Source organism: Trichoplusia ni, chromosome 12, assembly GCF_003590095.1.
Source record: "Trichoplusia ni isolate ovarian cell line Hi5 chromosome 12, tn1, whole genome shotgun sequence".
Taxonomy (NCBI): Eukaryota; Metazoa; Arthropoda; class Insecta; order Lepidoptera; family Noctuidae; genus Trichoplusia; species Trichoplusia ni.
The window spans coordinates 7,955,316-7,978,457 of NC_039489.1; the positions used below are offsets into that span (position 1 = coordinate 7,955,316).

Consider the following 23,142-nt stretch of genomic DNA (forward strand, 5'->3'; position numbering starts at 1 on the left):
ATAAATGTTTCATTGGTAATTTCCGTTTTAAAGCTTTGATTGTTTTTATACGTTGAATATTAAGGATTCTTGGGATCCAATTATATTAAGTACATTGTGTATTTAAATATTTGAAAACAGAAATGTTGTAACGGTTTCTTATTATTATAACAACCTTTTCGCTAAAGCAGCGTGCCTTTATTTGGTTTTATGTCTTATTAAAACGCGCCGACCAATTATGAAGTACATGATATTTAAAATTTTATAGAAGAATTTTGCTTTGTAATTCAAGAATAATTTTCCCTTTTAATTAAATCTCAAAGCGGGTTGAAAATGTTATATTTTCCTTCATTTTGTTACAGATAGTTCCATTACATTTAGAAATCCTATTAAAACTAACCTAACTTAAAAGTGAAGATATCATTCATATCCATTATGTTTGGCACGCTTAACATAAAAATCTGAATTAAAAACTGATGATGTTTCATCATTGGCCTAGCTTTTTCCCAACTATTTTGGGGTCGGCTACCAGTCTAACCGGTTTCAGCTAAGTACCAGTGTTTTACAAGGAGCGACTGCCTATCTGACCTCCTCAACCCAGTTACCTGGGCAACACGATACCCCTTGGTTAGACTGGTTGTCAGACTTTTATCAAGCTTCTGACTACCTGTAACGACTGTCAAAGATGTAGGAATAACTGCCGGGACCCACAATTTACCGTGCCTTCCGAAACACGGAGGAACATAACGAGTATGACAAAGATGGTCACCCATCTACCGACCAACCGCGTCAAGCATAGCTTAACATGTGATCGATTCACTTATGTGGTTATAGCTTAGCCAAGAGCTCCTGATGTTTAAGCTGTTGATGAAGATGAAAACTGATGATGTTTAAGCAATTAAAATAAAAACAATCTCGAATAAACAAAGTAAATCCTTGTGTCGCAGGGGATTTCACAAATATTCTATCCATTTGCACCCAGACTCGGTTGTGTGATCCACGAATGCTTGGCTACAAATTTTGCATAATTTTTTATCGATTTTTTCTGTTAAGACACAACCACTTTGACAGAACTACGCTCGGCTACTCGTATAGTCAAAGTACTATTTTCAAAATAAATACTTTAAAATTATTTTTCCTTTCAGATAATTGGTCGCCATCTCAGAGAACAGAAGTCACGTAACAAGAACACTGCGGTATCTCTCCTGGATTGTGCACTACGAGGAGTGTCAGTTCTGTCTTCTGCATCTGTATCGGAACTGGCTGGTGTAGGTCTGCACGGGCTGGTGATATCCTCAGGGGATATCAGAAGGGTACAGCAAGGGGCTTTTGAAACCGTTGCTGCGACTTTATTTGCTTTAGGTAAGAATATTTTGGGTTTTACTGGTAGATTTTTTATTTATTAAACAGTTTTATAAGTTCTACTTTCAGAACTTTTGATTATAATACTCTGTTTATTTTTACTTGTCGATCTCATTTGTTCATAATAGACTTAGACATAATGAACTGCCAAGAAATAAAAGAGTGAAGTCATTTTGACAATCAATCACATCATTGCATATTCCGTTCTAGTCGAGTTAAAATAGTTGAAAATAATGTAGAGTTAGATTTATCTGTAGAAAGCATTAGGCAAACAACAAATAAAATGGATTTCGTAACATTATTTAAATGTGCGAGTCATTTCTACAACCTTTGGACCAAAAAGCCCTCCGGTAACTAAGGGCCGAGTCGCTTACTTATAACTATGTAAATACGTTTAACAAATAGATTTTACACCTATTTCGTTATAGGTGTACCCCAAGGGGCGATTTTGTGACCTTTTTTATTTTCGCTAGCCAACAATTTTCTTGTTCGAAATAATGAGATAAAACGCTGAATAAACGCCTACTTACTACATTATTTCAACCTAATTTTGCAAACTGAACGGATCTCAACTGAAAAGTTGACTAAGTTGTGACAATAATTCTGACATTGATGGATATTTTAGAATAAACAAATGAACATTAAAGTCTTTTAGATGAATCCATTTTAACTTAAATTACTTATAATTTTACTTGTGATATTTCTTGACCAATTTATTCGCTGGTATAACATTGGGTTATAATGTATTAGAGAGATGTTACATTTACACTCGGGTTGATGTTTAACTTGTTTTCGGAACAGCCATTTACCTGGTTACTGAACAAAGGTAGTCTCTAACAAAGTAACGAGACAGCGTAATGAAACTAACTTGCATATAAACTTGCTTAGTACCTGCACTGCTGGACATAGAGCACTTACCCAGATATTGTGGCTTAACATATTTAAGATTTAGATGGAAACTACTATTGGGAGATCTGAAAGTTTTTTGTGAGGATTAGTATTTGAAATAAGACGGATTATATTGTGGTTAATTGTTTATTTACTTTCCAACTTCTCCATAAGGCTTTTAGACAAGTTTTTCTGAACATTACTGAACTGAAAAAATATGCCAAAAGCCAAATGGAAAGCCACTCCTATAAATTCAAGCAACATAAAGATTTTTTTCGAGAAAATATTTTCCACCTGGAAATATCAGGAAAAGTCCGAAGAATATCAGCATCAAAACAACAGCAACAAAATCTTCCACCTCACAAGTACATTTTCTTCAAATTACATAATTTTGCGGCATTAACTGATTTCCCCTGAGCTTGCCCGACTTTAGCAATAGACGCAAGGAAAGTTAACTCCATGTAGATCCAACGATTTACTAATTTTCAATGTGCTAATGTAACAGACTCTTCACTTTAATTGAGAATGTATTTATGCAAATAGATCCAGGAATTTGGGGAGGGAATGCGTAATGCGAATGATTTTAGTTATTGTTTTGTATTTGTGTTCCCTATTTTAGGATTAAGCACAATTTTTGAAGCGGAGCCTCTGGTTAATGGAGGTTGAAAAAAAGCAATTATGGTATCTTATGATTGGAGCATTTGGCGACGTACAAAGAATATAAATGTCTAATAGGAGAAGAAAAATAAATGTATTATTTAATTTCAAGGACCGTATTAAATCTAAGCAGAATTGTGATGGCGTGTAGTGAAAATATCTGATTTAAAATCACCCATTGCTTGGAAAATGCCTCTATCCATGTAAAAACCATTTACTACCGCACTTCTTTACTGGGCGGTGGACGATGTTAGATCAATTCACTTGAAGTATTGTTTAATGGAAGCAGTAGTAAATTTTGTGGATTCGTCATTATAAGACCATACACGATCATAAGTTTTCAACTGGATCACTACGACACATGTAATAAAAGCGCCTCACACAATCGCTTGTTGCAGGACTACCAAACAATCAATTGCCTATCGTCCCCACGGAGGCGTTAGCACGACTATGGAATCTAGATCGACTGGACCTATCCAACAATAAAATCCATACTCTAGACTCAAATTCATTTAAGGTAAGTCACAATACTATTTATTAAAGTTAATAAGGCATTTGAGGAAAAAAAAATATTTTTAGTACGTCAGACAGATTTTCCAAAAAAATATCAGATACGTAATTTTTCTTTTAAAATGAAAAGAAGGAAATGGGTGGAATATCAGTGATTTAAAATCTCGTGTGGCGTCACTTACCAGGAGGCTTTTAAAATATCATCTGCTAGTGTAGCAAGGGATGTTTTTAGATATCAAACTTAACTTACACCTTTCTTACTTTTTAAAGACAAATAAAAAATACGTAATCACTATTTTTTTACTCTGACTGACGGACTAAACAGAATAATATTATTAGATTTAGTCAAATACCCTATTCAACTCATTTAGCGCACATTGCTATGTGTAGGCAACACGAGTATACAAGGGCGTTGTTTTATCACACAGCTTTCATTTGTTTGTTACTGTTTTACAAATTAAACATGTATTGTTTCGCACGCACACATAGCACCGCGCGCACAAATGACTTGAACTATTTGTAAGGAATGATTACTCAACTTGTCAAATAGTAAGCGAATGTTGGGTTTGTCATAAATGAATGCCGAAATTAGATTCACTGAAACTCATAGCCATTGTCTTGTTTTCAATATTGTGGTTTATCAGCTGTTTTTCTGAAATTGATAATGTAGGTACCATTTGTTGCATTAGGGTGGATTTCCTTAATTTCATGTTAACAGGCATGACAAATAGACTAAATAGAGACAAAATGGTTTGAAGACAAAATAATTATAAACGCAATATTTTATTTCACTACCATATAAATTGCTGCTGAACCTTAATTTTTACTTTTAGTATGTTTAATTAAAACAGCATCAAAAATACATGTTTTGTGGAAATTTTAACTGTCTAGGTCACATGAGAGACAGCCTGATGACAAACCGTCAGTAATAAGTTCCTGTTCTTACCCCCGGCTACCAAATCCAAAAGACTTCTAAAAGAATCCATCATATACATATGCCTAGGACAAACACTGATTCTCTATCATTATTTAATTTTGAATTAAATGCTAATATTCATAAAGTTCAAAATTAAACTTGCCCGATTATTTTCCTCTTTCATTTACCGTTATATCATGATCAGTTAATTCATTTGTATCACGGCGGAAGCTTATACAATGTATTAATTTTGACGTGCTTAGTCCACGTTGAATGATGCTATAATGCAAGTCAGCTTAATTAGTGTATGTATAATATGTCCACGTATTTACATGTGCTATAATTATTCTATACTAATATTATAAAGAGGTAAGGCTTTGTCAGTTTGTGACGTAGAGACTAAAATCGAAAACTACTGAAATTTGGAAGATTTTGAAGATTTTTCATTAATCGGTCACAAAAATGCAGTCCCAAATACAAAGTGGGGTTAAGTAAATTGATATTACGTCTAGTGCACAAACTAATATATTCCTTAAAGGCGGTTTGCATCAAATTGAAATTGAAATTCCCCAAAGTATAAAAAACGCTCTTTTATCTACCGAGCTAGTGTCAACAATTGTATTCCTTAGCTTTAATACCATTTTGTATAAATTAATATTATACAACACTACGACTGTGTATTAATTGTACATATTATTTCAGGGCATCAAAAACCTAACCTACTTGGATATAAGTGACAATCAGCTGACGGACATATCTGCAGAGGCTTTCACACCTTTATTAAAACTTAGTGTATTACGACTTAGAGGAAACCTACTGAAAGTACCAGCGTTAGCATCATTAAAGGTAAGTTTGAATTAACTGATAAAAAGAACAAGGTCTTTATCATGTACAAGTATCTTTTACATTCGTCTTTACTATAAGCTAAGTTAAAACGCATCAAAGATAGTAAAAAATAGGAAATTGGGAGCTAATAGCGTCATTTGTTTTTTAATCACACAAGATTTCAACTTACTGCGTATTTTGTTTTTTTTTTTTCTAGAAAAAAATATCCGATATAGAAATCTGTCTGATTGAATAATTTGTTTTTAGTCAAGTAGGTACCCAATCTAGTTATATCTGAGGGTCGCTAACGGAGATTTACAAGCCGATCCTAGCATAACTATTAAAATCTGGATGAAGAAGATTACTAAATAATTAAATCTCAAGTGTTAATAAAATTTGATTTGGCTCTCTACTTTAATATTTGTTACAACTATAGTAGACCCACCCAAATAACTTCTAATCATTTTTGAAATTAGTTAATATTTCAGCAAAATTTTGCTGACTTTTAACAGAATAGAAAAAAAATGTTATTTATTTAGAACCTAAGAAATATTTTATGGACTACATTTTCACTCATTGTGTTTCTTTCCAGCAAGCCCACATGCTTCGCGATCTAGACTTATCAAGCAACGCTCTGGAAGGACCGTTGGGCCCCACTACAGTGCCCACGCTAACCCTTTTGACGACACTCCAGTTATCTGATAACACTTTTGCGAGCATACGTCGTGGTGCTTTGTCAGGTAAGATTTTAGATATTAAAGTAGTATCTTATGTCCGTGGGCACTTGTCTGCATTTTCGTAAATATGTTATAACCGGCCATGTGTGGGTCGGACTTGCAACATTGAGGGTTACGTACAAATAGTCTAAAGTGAGGACAAAAGAAAGACATATTGATTGGGTGACAAATCATTTATGACGAAATCATTTGACCTTGTGTGAGTTGTGCCAGTATATATATATGTATATATTAGGATATATTCTATTTAGAGGTCTTTTTTACACTTATGGCATTGGAACGACAAACTCTTGTTACTTTTCAGCAACAGCAAGCTTTTGTCGTTTAAATACAGAATGGAACTCCAATACTTCAGTTCTGTCAATTATATAACGAGTTTTTAGTTCACAGCACCAGTACCGGTACAATACCCTCCGAGTATCCCATGTAAGCAACTGCGTCTTTGTTTCAGGTCTAACAAACTTAACCCATTTGAACTTGCACAACAACCAAATAGATGTCCTCGAAGACTACGCGTTCAAACATATCGCCAACTTGACACACCTGGACCTATCGCATAACGAGATTGTCGCTGTTTCTGGTGAGCATATGCTTAACGTATAGCACTACAGGGTCCGGATTCTGCTATTTAAAATAGCCGATGACTGAATGGCAATTGGATTTAAGAGAGTATTCCTATTCACTTAGTATTATAGCAACACAATAATTGGAAATTCATTCTATGTGCGATTGACAGCAACTGTTTATTATGGAAGTTTTAATTTGTGTGATATTGACACACAAATCAAAGCTGTGTGAGTACATAACGTTAATGTGTATTTACAAGGACTACCTACACATTATGCCGCGCGCAAATATGAGTTGAATTTCACCTAAATTTTTATAGCAACTATCGTGAGAGTGATTCATCATTAAATGATACTAGGTTTTACTCACGCGTATTCATCGGGATAGTGAGACTAGTTTCTGACCAAATCGGAGCCCTTAAGCAAGAGCTGACGCTGCAGGGTTGCGAGTACAATTATGCTTTACGTAACTTATTTGAAATGCCGAATTGCCTAATTTGAAGTTCGAGACAATATGAGTTGAAATTATGTTGAACAAGTACGTGTAAAATAAACAGTAAGACAAAATAAGCGAATACGTTACGCAAATAAATGAACACCAAAAAGGTTTCCCTAATTAATTGAATTCTATTTTTAAATATTGAGTTTTGTATTGATCACTCAAAAATGTGGATAATGTCCATTTTAAGCTTTTAAATTCAGTGACATTTTAATTTCCGGGAAAAAATAACAGAGTTGCGAGGACGGAAATAAGGAGGAAAAGATTTTTTAAATATTTACGTGAGAGTAAAATAAATTGTTTATTGTAGTAGAAAATCAAATAAATTTGCGATGAGTTTTGGAAAGGGTACAATATTTATAAAGTAAACGTTGTTATACAATCTAAGTTGGCTTGTTATAATTTTTTTTTAAACACTTGAAATGTAATGGAACCACTGATAGCTAAACGAAAACTCTTTGTATCTCTGACTTTGTACGTTTGTATAAATTTAATATCATTAAAAAAATATTTGGCGCTAAAAATAATGTAATATATTATTTTAAATTAATGACTATGGGTGTGTGTATCCTACTTCATTAAAGGGTTATAATAAAGAAGAATATTATATGATATTTCAAAGTTTCTTTGAGTTATACGCATTCCCGGATAATATTTAACAGATCCTAAATAAAATCCGTTAATATATTTTCTCAATACTTGTTACTCTTGTTTATATGTGTGTACAGTATTGTATTCACATACATTTCATACGGAGAACTATTCTAACTACTAATTTTATGTTTCAATACAAATATTTTTTCTATGGTGATCATGCAGTCCCAAGCGAGACTAGACTACCATACCTCAAAGAAAGACCAGTGTGTAGTTCTGGATGTGGACAATACATTACACAATATAGAGCGGCATCTCCCCAACTGCTATAACTGTTACCCTTTATTATTCATATTTCTTTATTAAAAGCTCCTTTTGCTTTCAGGAGCATCACTTGCCCAACTAACGAACCTAGCTCACCTGGACCTCTCGCACAATTTCCTCCGATCCCTGTCAGCTGAGCCGTTGAAATCACTGCGACTGCTGACCGAACTCCTTCTTCACGATAACGACATATCGATGATAGATGATGGAGCTTTGGCGCTGCACAAGGACCTCGCCCGATTCACCATTGAAGGTAATGGCGAAGCGATGATACGCACTTTGGAAGGACATACGGTTAAATAAGTTTGTGAACAACTGGAAGAAGAAGATTCTTGTAACGCGTAATTTGAATGAATCTCTACCAATCATCGCTCTTAAGTATAAAATGTTGAAAACGTTAGTCTAAAATTTTGAAAAGAATAACGTAGTTCAAAGTTACAAGTTAACCAAGTCAAGAGTTCGTTTCAATCTGAAACATGAATCTCTATTAATTCTGGTGTCAACAAAAATAAATAAATTATGCATTGAATGTTTCCATCGTCATGGCACATTTTTTCAAATCTCTCTTACCTTTTCCTCTGCTTTGCGAGCATCTACAGGCTATAACCAAATAAGTATTTCGAACAGAATAATTTTGCTGTTCATCCTACTACAGTTGTGAGTCTCGTACAGATATTTGTCGATACTCAACGTTTCAGTGAGGTGACGTCGAGGCCTCTTTGTTCGCCCATCGATATTCGGCTGTTATATTGTTGCGTGACTCTTAACTATTGCTGCCTTTGTGGCTAACGTTCTTTATGGGTTTTTTGTAAGGAATAATCCTGGCCTCTGACACTTTTGTTGATGTAACTTCATTTTTCTCGCGCTTTGTGTTATTTTTCGGGCGTAAAGCATTATAATGGGTACATGAAAATCGAATATAATTTTTGATGTCTTTCAGATTTTTGTTATAGCTTTGCGTAGGCCGATATAAAAGTTTTGTTTTGTTAAAGAAATTGTTATACAATTTTCATTTGAGTTATTGTTGTAGCTAGTTATAAAACAGTGCTAATAAACCGCCACTATCCACCAGTTTTCTTAAACACCCCATTAGAAATAACAAAAGTTAAATTGCATGGAATCAAAGTGGCAATTACTCATACTTTAAACTTCCTCTCTAAACTTCAACCACATTTATTTGAGGTCGTAAAGATAAATTTTGCTCTCTTTCGCAGATAATCCTCTTAATTGCGATTGCCTAATGGCCGGATTCGCAAGGTGGTTGAGAGAGGCAAAAAACCTGCCGCAAACTGATAAGTCTGCAGCCGTGTGTGCTACCCCCCCTCATTTGGAAGGTGCACTGCTATCTAGATTATCAAAGAACAAACTTTGCGATGATTTCGAACATACGGAATTGAAGAAGGATACGAATTACGATTTTAATAAAGTTTTAGCGAATTCTATTGTTAATGATTACAAGACGAATGACGATGGAGGTGATGGAGATAGGGAATTATATGTTGATAAACAAGATGGATTGGATGATGATCTGTATGATGAAGAGTTGGAGGTTCCCGCTGAAGAGGATCTGCCGATATCTGATGCTAAGGTACATTTTATAAATTGAAGTAGCTATTTTTGAAAAATTTTCATTAAGGCTCTGCTCTTTAGCCTTAGCGAATGTTATATGTCTTATGATCTTTCGTAATGAATGGAAAAATGAGGGTTTTTTCAATTGGCCCATGCGTTCTTGAGATTAGCGTGTTCAAAGAAATAAAACAAATGTTGCAATTTCCAATTTTAACGGCTTGGTGATGATTTGTTGTAACTATAATTTAACATAACGTAAATATAAACGTGTTTTTAAATGACAATAATGTTAATATTATTCAATAAATGATTGTGTTTGACCAATTATGTAAATTTTTATAGGGCAAAATCTATAATTGATATATCTTAGTCCAATTTTTACAGTTTTTTCTATGAGTCATTTAGACATTGGGTGCTTTCGTATTTTTTAAGCGTGCCTAATAGCGTGGGATTTGGAATTCATCTTTTATGTGCTTATATGAATACTTTTATGTTATCTGATTTATTTTGTACCGAAAGTTTATTCACTTAAAGTAAAAAAAGACTATCTAATATTATAAATCCTTCCCATAACTTTAACATTATATTGAGGACTTAAAAATGATTTCATACAACTTCTACAATTATAAGCCTATTTTATGGTCAAGATCTAATTTCCGTATCTATTCCTAACTTTTCATTCCTTAGGTACGTCTAATAGACGCGTGGTACGATGACGAAGAAGTCCACCTATCTTGGGTGGTGGAACCACTCTCGACCAGCCGGTTCCGCTGCACTGGAGTCACGGCATCAAGAGCTGGTGGGCTACCGAAGCACGTCGCGTGCCATAGAGCGAGTCCCGCCAATGTGGTGCTGCGAGGACTGAAGATTGATGTTGTGGATCAATATACGTGAGTAGAATAAAATGTAGGATAAATGATTTCATTTCATTTCAGGAGTTTGCTTTTAGGCTTTTGGCTTTGACAGGTGCAGGTTTTTAATAATAGATTTTTTGGAAATTTTAACACGATTAGGTACTGGGCACTCAAAGCGATGTTTTAAATGGTTAATAATGAAGATGTAAAAGTAATTATGTAATAAACTATACACTAAACACTAAACGAAAACATATTATAATATTTATAACGAAATTATAAATGAGATAATTAGACTTAACATTTTATAAAAAATAAGTATAATTGTAACATTTTCATTTAATAAGATGATTTAAGCAGGTATGTTGCGGATTTAACAACATTAACTCATTTAGCCTACTTGTACTGAACCTCAGTGTTGCGATTCCAACTTGCACGACCGGTATTCACTTTAAGCTGTTTTAGTTATTTATTTTGCGTCTCTGATCTATATCACAGCTACAGAATTGTTAAAAAGAAATTAAATAACAGAAAACCGATTTTCTTACTGAGAAAAACGAAAAAAAAAACTGTAATAATGATTAATCTAGCTCAATAAAAGGGTACATATTTAAAGAGACAAATGTATATTCAATCAAATTAATAAATACTATTTATTTTATACATGGAATGTGATACATGCAACATACCAAATCAAAAAAAGCTGCGCGGTTAGCCGAGTGGATGACGTAACCACACCAAACGCAATGCGCGCTCGAACCCCGCGTCGGACAAGTATTTGTGTGATCTATAAATGCTCGTCTTGCCTGAGTCTACATGTCTTTGTGCATGTAACTTCAATATTTGTAAAAACCCCGCCATATAAGGCAAAACGCAAAGCAAAGTGAGGAAAAAAACAAATTTATTGACAAGCAAAAAACCGCAGTAAATAATATTCAATTCATAATTAAGTTACATAAATTGGAACCGCAAAGATAAAGAGTTAAGGTAAATATTTATTCGTTCTGAACTTTGATAAACGACGGCCTTGGCAGAATAATAGAAATTAATTTGGAAGGAAACGGGTAATCCACTCAACTCCCCTTAGGGTTGAACGAAATGTTATTTTAATACCTTTAAAAGCACATTTAATTTAAAATGTTACGATATTCGGTAATATTTACGCATCTGCCTTGAATTTAAGGTTAAAGATATGAAGGTTTGAGTCTATTTATAGTGAAGCTACAATCTTAGTACTGAATTTTTGGCTGTATTTTTTATTTTGCTTGATCCCGCGTTTCCTTAATCATACGTATATTAAGATGAATATAGACTTTAAAACAAAGCACTTTCGAAATCAGTTTAATTTAATTTGGTTTGAAAATATTTCAAAAATAAGATATGCATTTGTTATTTGTTTATTATTATTGTACAAGAAATATAGAATATCGCTTAATTTTGCTTTACTTTTCGCAGTATATTACAAATGGTGTTTGTTTTCCCAGATTCTGCATAGCTCTGGAAGAAATGGATAGCTCTGACGTGCCACAATCCTTGGTGCTGGGGTGTGGGGTTCCACAACAAGTGAGGCGACGAGCGTCCTTTGCCACTGTAGTGCCAATAGTGGTGACAGCAGCACCAGAAACCAATCCTTTGAGGTAAGACTTATTATTGACCTTTGATTTCTGAGCGTGTGACAGTTAATTTTTGTTAATTGGTCTTTAAGATTTGAACAATGGGTACCAACATTTCTCGTGGCTGCGAGTTTTATTCGGTTCAAAACACTAATGTTAGAGTTATAATGTTATTTGGTATGATGTCACTTTTTGTCAAGCATCGTGTTAACTGTCAAAAGACGAGAGAATACTATTTTGGGAAGACGACTTGTAAGCAAAAATAAATAAAAAAAACATGTGAACACCGCTAACTTTATTCTGCACAAATTATGATTGGTGTGGTTTAACATTTACGCAATGAAACTTTCAATAATTAATTTGTTTTACACAGGGTATCCGAAGTACGTTCAAACGTGACCAGCGATGGTGTTCTCACAGTCCTGATATCAGTACTAGGACTCCCGCAAAGACCGCAATACGTGCTACCTCGCTCCCAAAGACTGTCCAATGACATCAGACCCAACAACTGCTACATCGTCCTAGCAGTACTTTCCCGAGGCTCTCTCGTAGCCCAAAAGGACACCCCGTGCCAATCGACCCTCGAGATATCCATGGATGGCTTTGTAAGAGGACCATACGAAGTCTGCGCCGCAATCTCAAAGTACAAAATCAATGAACGACGAACAATCTGTGTCGTCCCCCAACTAATTGAATCTCTCGGTACGTTGGAAATGAAATCTGGCTTTAAAAGCTTGAATACTGCGTTGATCGGTGTGGCTCTAGGATTAATGGTGATCGTGATTGGTTTAGTGTGGTTCGTGAGACGAATGCTTAAGAAACCAGTGGAGTTTGAGCCTCATAGGTGTTTTAGACAAGAACCGGTTCAAGAAGAAAATCCTAGGGCGAGTTATGTGATGTTGACAGCGACGTCAAAAGTGTAGTTTTGGACAGAGCTGATTTAACTAGTCGTGAAATTCGTAATATATTTTTTGGTTAACGAGATATAAAATTCGAAATGTATATAAAAATTGTATTTTGTTTAATAATGGTATTCTCGAATGGCTCACTAATTTGGCCGATTAAATTATTTAACAGATACGCTTAAGTATTTTAATAAATATTTTATTGTATGCTGGTATGATAAAATATGCATTGATTTTGTTTGCAAATTGGACATTAAATATAATGAGTTCTCTTTTTAATGTTTACAAATACAAACATTTAAATCAATTCTAGGAAACGTTTAAATATATTTATATGTTACAGTAAATAAAAATAAAGCAGATAAATACTTTATTAACATTGATGCATATTCAGATAATTTCACGGAAAAACAGCATTTAATGTTCCAGTCTAAAACGACATTTTCTATGCAGAACTTTAAAAAATAATGTTTTTAAAAATATCAAAAGCTAGTATATAATATCCATGAGATCAAAGTACAATAAAATAAACGGGATTAACTTTAAACTTAGCTAAAGTAGTGCGTAAAGGAATTCATATCATAAGAAATGTTTTCAACACCTCTTGCTTGTGATATGACTATTAAAAATAAAATTTAAGTGTGTAAAAATTTAATTTAGAGTAATTTTGTAACTATAAAATTAGGGTAAGACGAGATTCCTGCAAAGAGGTTTATCAATTTATCACTTACCGATGTTTTCACAAACAGTCCGTCATCCAATTGAAAGTCGCCTTAAGTATCTTCAAGTGGAAGTATTTGTCATAGATATTATTAGACGATAATATAGAAATAATAAAATTATTAACAACGAAGTAGTAGAAAAGAGATATACCAATGTCTTACTTTTTTTAGAAGTCACTGGTATATATCATTTATCACGTCACTATACAGTATTAGAAGTAAATGAGATGCCGCCTAACGGAAAAATGTGACGCGAGACGGAAAATGTTGCGGTATTTTTTTCCAACGTCAAAAAAGAAGTTTCACTTCATAAACCTGAAAATAACTCAACTTTAGCAGATTATAAAGACTGCTAATAAGATGTAGTAATTGAATCAGATAATATTTGCTATTTAAATACAATGAATAAATTCGACACACGGGTCTTTCACTGCATTTTACAAAAAAAGGTTAGGGTTTGGTTAGCCGTTAGAGGTTCAGGTTTTTTTTTTAAATATATTTTTTGTTAGATTTCAGAACTTGACTGCTGCATTGGACTATACTGAACTTTTTTTGTGTCTCGTTTTATCCTACATGGACTTAGGTTAATTTTAAATTAAGTTATGTTATCTTGTCACTAATGATTTAAAATGTCTTTAAATTGACTGATTTTCGAAACTGCAACTTGAGTAAGTGTCAAAAAAAAAAATACATTTTATACCTTGCCAGAATTACTTAACTAGCAAAGTACTTATACATTTTTATTCGTAATAACAGATCTGTAGTTAATATTTATAGCAAATATTTCCAATTTTAATATGAAAATATTTGACGCTCATTCATTTACTAAAGTTGTGGTTTATTAACAAAAGTTTTGAAGAGCTTCTAATAATTTACTAAAATATAAAATATGTCTTCTGTGAAGGCATGTTTCACAAACATATTAAGTTTAGAACTAATATATTAACACGAGGCTCATGTATACAGGGTGTTCTGAAAAGTAGGGACGCGTCGGCGCGGGCGCGGCGTCTGAAGGTGGAAGACATATATTATTTTTATTGAAAGATGTCAGGCTTTTAGATATTTTCATATACTTCTTTTATTTTTGAGACACCATTTTGTTTTATTTGATGATAATACGGTATTTACTTACAATTTATTGGGGAAAAAGACGTCTGTTTATATTTTAAATCTTAGGATATATGTATTAGGTTGTTTGTCTTACACACGTTCGTCCATCCTTTTTAAAACGTCCTGTATAATTAAGATTACGATTAATTAAGATATAGTCACTGCGAAGTCTGTATGTAATTTTGATTTTAATTATTTCGATATTTGTTGATATTAACATGTTTTAATACATAAGACCCCATGTGTAATATAATTTGAAATGGAAAATTAGGAATGGCATGACTTAATTTTGTAGATTAAGACGTAATTTGTAATTAATGTGAAATTAAGAGGTATTTTTAACTAATATAGGTTTGAGCAAAATTATCATTCGATATAATTATGTACACACCATGTACTCATTTACACATACAAAAAAGAAAACGGCATTTCACAAAAAATAACTATTTTCAGAATTCAACAAAACGTTTGACTCATTTTCTGGCATTTTATTACAAAAACAAAGATCCCTGTAAATATATTATTTTAATGAATTTAATACCTTAAATAGATAACTACATATACAGTAGTAAAAGCTATTGTTTCTGACATTATTCTCTTTACTTTTTCTTAGTCTGTCAATAGCGATAATCGACAAATATAGTTGACCTAGTAATTATGTTTACATAGTTTGTTCAAATACTTTGGAATAATTGTTCGATAAGACGCGTACCAACAGTTTCTTCTACAAATTACTTTGAATTTCGAACCTAGTTTTTTTTTCTCATTAGGCTTGTGGAATCAATACTCAACAAAGGTGCTAAAACAATCTAAAACAAACCTGTTTAATTTGTTTTTCTTTCTTAACTTTTTGTGTTATTATGAGAGTGTGTTATAAAGGAAATATTGTAAATAGTTTCTAAGACGATTTGATCGAAGTAGAGTTTTATATGTATTGTAAATTAATTGTTTTAAGATATCACTCACAAACTCTTAAGACCATCTTGGGTAAGTCTAAGGCAGGACGGGGAAAGCGAGATAAAAGACAAAAGTCGTCATGTAGTTCTCGACTATGACGCCTCCTTGCTTTCAACCTCGTTCTGTTGGTTTCATACCTCAGCATCGCCTACCAAGTGACATTTTGACAATCATTCGGCGATGACAAGTGAAAATAACGTGACTAATTGAAACCAAAGGGGTAAAAATGGAACCCTAATGCTGAGGCTTGGATGTTTGTCTGTCTGTTTGTTGCCAAGCTGTATGCTATGAACCGTGATAGCTTTTCAGTTGAGATATTTACAGATGATGGTTTTTTTTGTCGCTGTAACAACGAATATCACATGAGGATCGGTTGTTACGGTGATAAACATACAAACAACTGACTGGGTGACAAATTTATTTAAGGGTGGGTATCTACGAATGTATCCCGTGTGACACAGACACTAAGACTCAAATTCCCTAACGATTGTCGAAATATCTCTTAATTCAAGGGGCAGGAGGTGACTAGCTCTTGTAAGAGCGCTACATCTGCGTAAAACTTTTTAAATCATTCTCTTTTGTTATAACGTCTTTGTATTATTTGTTTTAAATTACGTATCATTATCTTGTACATTATTGAAATTATCTAACATGCGTTGAATGGTATTTGAGCTTTATTTCCATAGTAATTAACGTAATGAGTTCGAACCGCTAATATGTTAATGTTTTCAAAGAACTTACGTTCCGCTTTAATTAGTTTAAATTTATGTAAATAAATAATTTATGTGATGCCATTTCAAGTCTTAAATAAAAATATTAACAAATGTCTGTGTTTTATTTGGTTACTCATCGGTTTCTTAGAGTTTTAGGGGTTTTTGACTTATCACATATTCATATTTTAAATCTATTTTTTTAAGACGGTTTTTTGAACTTTTTAATCTGGTTAATCCGGTTTGGAGGAAAGAGATTTGACTATAGAAAACTGACAAGCTAAATCGTTATCGTTGATATTTGTCATCTTTGCAGGCAATTTTTATAAGTACAATAATAGTTAGGAGCCTGGACTTTGTCTCGAAGGAGGTTTCACTAACATTCAAGTTACATGAATAAAATAAGTTGATCACTCTTCTTTTTTCTTATAATAACTATCGTGGGAATTATTCATTATTAAATTATGCAGTTTGCAAACCCGGTTTGATCTCCGAAGAGGACATATGTGTTAAATGGTGCAACGGCCCCACGCGTTTTTATCGAGATTGCCTGACAAGTTTCAGACGCAATAGGAGTCGAAATTGATTTCAGTTCTGTTTTGTAATAAAGGACAACAAATAAATTGCATTATAACTGGAGTAGCCGAATTGTTGAGGTCATCACGCCAAACTCACAGAGCGCGACGTCTTGGTGGTTCGATCCTTATGTGATCCACAAATGCTTGTTCCAAGTCTGTGTGTCTTTGTGCATGTGACTTGAATGCAGGGGTCGTCAATGAACTAATTTTGTAAAAAAATTACTTAAATAGTAATTATTGAAAATAGTGTCCCACATAAACAGCTTTCCCAACCTACTGCATATTCCGAATTCGTTTTCCACATTGCACAAACTAATTCAAATTCAGAGTGCTCTTTGCTTGGCTTCATTAATTGAAACCTTCGACTTTTTTTTTATAATGAACAAGATTATTCTAGGTAATAAAATACATATAGTATTATGCAAAGTCGCTTCCATAACTTAATAGTCCTTTTAAAACAGCATGGTCCTGGTACCTACTTCTCAATTTATAATTCAAATCATAATTATTGTAGAAAACCGGTCAACCACGACTCCGGGCAGCAAGGGTGATCAACAAATACGAGAAAGAAAAAGGTATTAAAAAAACTGGTGAAACAAATTCATGAGCATAAAAGACTATTCAGAACTTTATGTATTATTGACAACAGAAGGACATAATTTGTGTTATTTTCAAATAGTTAGCTATCACAGTTCTTCAGATAGAGCCTGGGGACAGACGGATAGAGACAGACGCCTTAATTTTAGTGTTCCATTTTCAGTCTTCATGTATGGAACCATACACAAGCAAACAACGTTACATACTTAGTATCACCGTGGTATCACGGTCTGGTATAATAATAGAGCGAGCGCGATCTTTAACAAATCGAATCTGGTTTTCCCAAACGATGTTTTGCAATATGAGGAAACTTTTATCAACGATGTCAAGAGTAAACGTTTTTGATAGATAACAGTCCAGGTAAGTCCTAATTAAGTACGAGTATTACTCAACTAGCTGTTGCCCGCGACTTCGTCCCCGTGGGTAGAAGATATAAGTTATGATTTATACCTGCCCTGTTTTTTTCACATTTTCCATTGTATCTTCGCTCCTATTAGTCGCAGCGTGATGATTTATAGCCTAAAACCTTCCTCGATGAATAGTCTATTCAACACTAAAAGAGTTTTTCAATTTGGACCAGTAGTTCCTGAGATTAGCGCGTTCAAACAAACAAACAAACAAACTCTTCAGCTTTATATATTAGTATAGATAGATGAATGTTCTGTACAAAAAGGCTGGGGCTATTATACATTGTTATAATTGTCGAAATACATAATCTTTGTTTTGTCTACCTGTAATTTACTTCACTCGATAAGCCTTTAGTACGTCACCCTAAAAAAAACTTTCACCTTTCATAATGTCAAGTTCCATTAAGAATACAATTTTGTCTATTTCAGAAGTAAATTTACTGTCGACTTACTACATTTTCGTTAAACATTTTACATTAGGTAAGTAGTTTCTTTCATTAATTTGTCTATCAACCCAAAAATTGCTTTGGCAAACACATATTAATGAAAACACAAAAAACTTTTGAAAAAAATATTCACACGCCACCTTGTCAATTATACACCACATTACATAAGCAACAAAAGCAAAAAAAAAAACAAAACAAATTAAATAAGATTAAGCAAAGCTATTAAGCAAATATTATTCCTATTTAAACAGTACTATCTGCATTAAGCGAACCATTTCCTCAAATTAAACGAAATGTCAAAGGTGCGTAGACGCATACGTTTTACATAATTGTAAACAGACAGCTATCAGTGTCGCACCGGTCGCCATGGCGAGCGCACGTGCATTGCAAATTATTTTAATATTAACTTTGTGTTTGGGACTTCAAGCCAAAGTGTTTACGAGATGTCAGCTGACCCGGGAACTGCTCAAAATTAATTTCTCGAGGACTTTTCTTAGTAACTGTAAGTTTTCAATTTAATTTTTGTTTATATTCTCTATTCTTTGATATATATTGAGGTTTTAAAGGTAACAATGTTGTTCATTTGTTATTTCAAAGTATTTTTAGTAACATGTCATTTATATTGAAACTTGGTGATTATTAGCAATCATTGCCAACACCTGTTTATTATAGTAATTTAGTAATACAGTTTTGGAAAGGGATACTTCGATTTATACTTTTTTCTGCTGTATTTTGGATGATTACTACATTTATATTTAAGACTAGCTGTTGCCCGCGACTCCGTCCCCGTGGGTAGAAAATATTAGTTATGATTTATACATGCCCTGTTTTTATCACATTTTCCATTGTATCTTCGCTCTTATTAGTCGCAGCGTGATGGTTTATAGCCTAAAGCCTTCCCCAATGAATGGTCCATTCAACATAAAAAGATTTTTGCAATTTGGACCAGGAGTTCCTGAGATTAGCGCGTTCAAACAAACAAACAAACACTTCAGCTTTATATAATATTAGCATAGAGAATAGATAAATCAGTACTTTTAAACTATTCAGGGTTGCGTAAAACTGTATGTTTGAAAGTGTAAAGAATAAATAAAAAAAGTATAAATTATGTTTCATTGGCTTGGTTGAACTATCCAAATCAAGGAAACACATCGCAACCTTTTTTTTCCTGAATGTCAAAAGTATTATTTAAAGGAGAATGGATTCCGTTACTTTTCACCTGTAGGTAGGTCCCTACGTTTGCCGCAACAGCCGTAATTACTTAAGCCTGAATAACAAGATCTTATCATGTCACTCAAAGTTATCTGATAAGGTACATCAAAATCTATCACAACAGGGTTTACTATCAATCATCTAATTGCAAGACACCTAACGCCATCTGTTAATGGAAAACTGTAACAGTTGTACAAATGTGATGCCACAACTTGCAATTTAATTAATAATATTTATATTTCACATCTTTCATACAACGCCATCTAGTCTAAAACCAACTCATAAAAAGCTTATATTATGAGTCTTAGAGTATTTATTTATTTTTAAACACATGCACATTTTAGATACACTTAGACACAGAACAAATGATCGTGGTCATCAAACAAACATTTGTCCTGGGTGGAAATCGAACCCGCGACTTCTGGCGTAGCAGTCAAAGCCACTAACCGCTAGACCAACGGACCAGTCTAAATTATAATTGTTTCTATATTATAAGTATTCTTTTAATATTTGATTTGCTCATACAACCTACATAATTATCCTAATTAGATTTTCTGCTTCATAATGTCAGTCCAAAGTTACAATTATTATCAGGACTATATTGTGACTATACATAGCATTTATCTTTTGAGAATTAATTCCTTAAGATGTTCTTAACGTTAAGACGAATGTTGGCAGCTGTTTAAATAATAATGTTTTTTTTTACTCAATAATGCTAGCTGACCCAAAAATTTGCTTTACCATTAATTATTCGTACCTACGCATCCACAAGCCCACAAACATTTTCCATACATTGAAAACTGATGAAATTCGGTCAAGCCGTTCCGGAGATATCGACTCATCGACCGGTCAGGATTCACACCAGCCTATACCTATTAAGTACAAAATTATGGCTACAAAAAAAACCTTTTTTTTTCCGGGTCGGTCGTGAAAAACAGTTGAAGTATCAAAAACAATTACGTACGTGTGTATATGTGTGTGTCGAATGACTCTTATGTGCCTCTCGTGTTGCCATCCTATTGTCATTATACGATCGCCAGTCATGATTTTGTCAATGGGTTTTCCTTATATTCTTGTTTCGGTAGCATCAAATGACTCACTACACGTAGGTTATATCAATCGTTTTTTTTTAATTTAGAGTCCTCTCGTGTTAGTTCTGATTTTTTGTTTAACCTTGAACTTTGAGTGGATTGAATTATGTAATCGTGTAGTTAGGTATTTGTGATTCTACCGACATACATAGTTTAAAGTAAAATGATTACTAGTGGTCACCGCTCTACGGCGTATAGTACGCTATCCCGCTCCCACAAATACAATCATATTTCTTAAAGAGGCGGTGGTAGGCCTCCTAGTCCACTTTTGAGTAGATAAGTTTTTGTTTAGATAATTTATTTTAAACTTTGTGGTATAGTAATTTAATGTGTTTATTTAAATTATATATGTAACATTTATTAACGACCAGTTTTATTTTATTGAGGACTATTTTACACACATTTAAGTCACCCAACAGACTCAGAATAAGCATGCAAAGTCATTCACACAAATGCTGGTGATGCTATACGACTCGCCTATCCGTGCAGTCCAATTACTATATCACTAGATTGAAAATTCAACCTAAACTTAAATTTTTATAACTATGACCAACAATATAGCGTAATGTTAATAGGATTCCAATTTTCATTATCGGAATAGTCTTTTCCCAACCGTGTTGTGGTCGGCTTCCAGTCTTACCGGATTCGGCTAAGTACCAGTGTTTTACAAGGAGAGACTGCCTATCTATTCAAGCTTCTTTCTACCGGTAACGACTGTCAAAGATATAAGAATTACAACTAGGACCCACAATTTAACATGCTCTCCGAAAAAGGCGGAACTCGTATTTAAAAGATGGTCACTCATTTACGGACCAACCGCGTCAAGCGTAGGTTAACCGGTGGTCGATTCACTTATAATATGCGGTTCTAGCTTAGAGACAAGCTCCTCAAATACAATTATACGCTTTGGATAGGCAACCCCAAAAATTATGTAACTACTACAAACAACAGTAGATTGTCTTTCTAAATAAAATTAACATTATACATCCAATCTTAAAGTAAACAAATGCCACATCCTGTCGACAGATTGCGTTGTATAATATTAATTTGCTTATCACTCATCCGTGATACGCACTATCAATTTAAATTATCAGTTAAACTATTCCGAGAATATGTATCTCAGTAAATGTAATCTTATGTTAAAGTTCAATTGACTAATTGCACGGGAATTTTAGTTATAACTTTAGCACTTGTTTCTTTTGATATTATGTATTTATCAGAATATTTATATCTTTTTTAACGATGAGGGAATATTTAAATTCAAAACTTGAAGTAAAAACAGATGATGTGTAATCAATCGGTACATATATATATAATATTGGAATCTCAGTTTGTATAATTGCAAAAACCGTTTTTTAATCCATGCTTATGAATATATATACGGTACATAATATAACATTTTTTCAGCCTGTCTGTCTGTTTTCTCAGGCTGTATCTGAAATTAAAGGACATATTTTGACGGGATAGCCGTTAGCTACTAAGGTACTAACTATGAGTTACTAAGGCTACTAACTACTACTAATTTTATAAAAATGATACCAGTATGAAAATGCAAGTAATATTTTAAACACGATAGTAACGTATGGCTGGATGAACTTATTTGAACGAAGTTTATTAGACAGATAGTTTGTAATCTGATCTAAGACAACATTTTTTAAGTCATCACTTCAGCACTTAAGAACCACTCCTTAACTAAGTACTGTTTCCTTACTACGAACCATTCAAAAAAGACAATTGCCATTATAAAAGCGAGAACGCACTACAATACATATAGCGGCATCTCGTTCTCTCCTCAAAAAGTACTTCAAGAGCTCGTAGTAACCGTCAGTGATACGATATTAAAACTGATGAGTCATTTCTCATTGTTATCGGGTCCAGACAATTGACCTTAGACTAACAATAATACATAGTAATTCGTATATAGGTTTAACGTACAGTCAGCAAGAAAAATATGTTTGTACAATTCGATTAGCAAAGTGCCAGAATTAACAGTGTTTGACATAATATTCCAGAATTTTCACACAACGCCATCTAGTCTCAAACTAAGCAAAGCTTGTCTATGTGTACTATTAAAATAACATAAACACAAAACAAATGATCGTGCTGATAACACAAAAAAAAACCTGGGTGGGAATCGAACCCACGGCCTCCGGTATAGCAGTCAAGGCCACTAACCACCAGACCAACAAACAGTCCAGTGAAAATGACTACAATGCAATGGTACTAAGAATGTTTATCGATAATATTTAAGTGCCTTATGAAGTATTGTTTGGAAAATTTTTAAAAACTTGGTGTCAGGTGTAATTTATTACCTAAAAGTACAAAAGCACCTCATTGAATTTGACAATTTTGAAAATCTAATTTCGTTTGTTGACTTTTGTCACTGACCGTACATTTAAAAATCAGTATTCATATAGTCAGACAGAATATTGACACCAGTTTACTGATACGTGTAACAATGTAAGGGCATTTTCTTTTAAATTTTTCGAATGACTAGCTAAGATTCGCAGTTTT

At 33.5% G+C, this 23,142-nt stretch overlaps 1 protein-coding gene across 1 annotated transcript in view; it reads left to right on the forward strand.

The window, feature by feature from the left end:
- LOC113499265 overlaps positions 1-23,142 on the forward strand; it is a 102,117-nt gene that overhangs the window by 73,875 nt on the left and 5,100 nt on the right. Inside the window, exons 3-14 of the mRNA XM_026879674.1 lie at positions 1,125-1,341; positions 3,285-3,403; positions 5,015-5,158; positions 5,730-5,877; positions 6,326-6,454; positions 7,919-8,110; positions 9,072-9,445; positions 10,114-10,316; positions 11,765-11,917; positions 12,267-12,516; position 13,484; positions 18,759-18,827. Of these exons, the coding sequence (XP_026735475.1) occupies positions 1,125-1,341; positions 3,285-3,403; positions 5,015-5,158; positions 5,730-5,877; positions 6,326-6,454; positions 7,919-8,110; positions 9,072-9,445; positions 10,114-10,316; positions 11,765-11,917; positions 12,267-12,516; position 13,484; positions 18,759-18,827 (1,999 nt within the window). The remainder of the gene's footprint in view (positions 1-1,124; positions 1,342-3,284; positions 3,404-5,014; positions 5,159-5,729; positions 5,878-6,325; positions 6,455-7,918; positions 8,111-9,071; positions 9,446-10,113; positions 10,317-11,764; positions 11,918-12,266; positions 12,517-13,483; positions 13,485-18,758; positions 18,828-23,142) is intronic.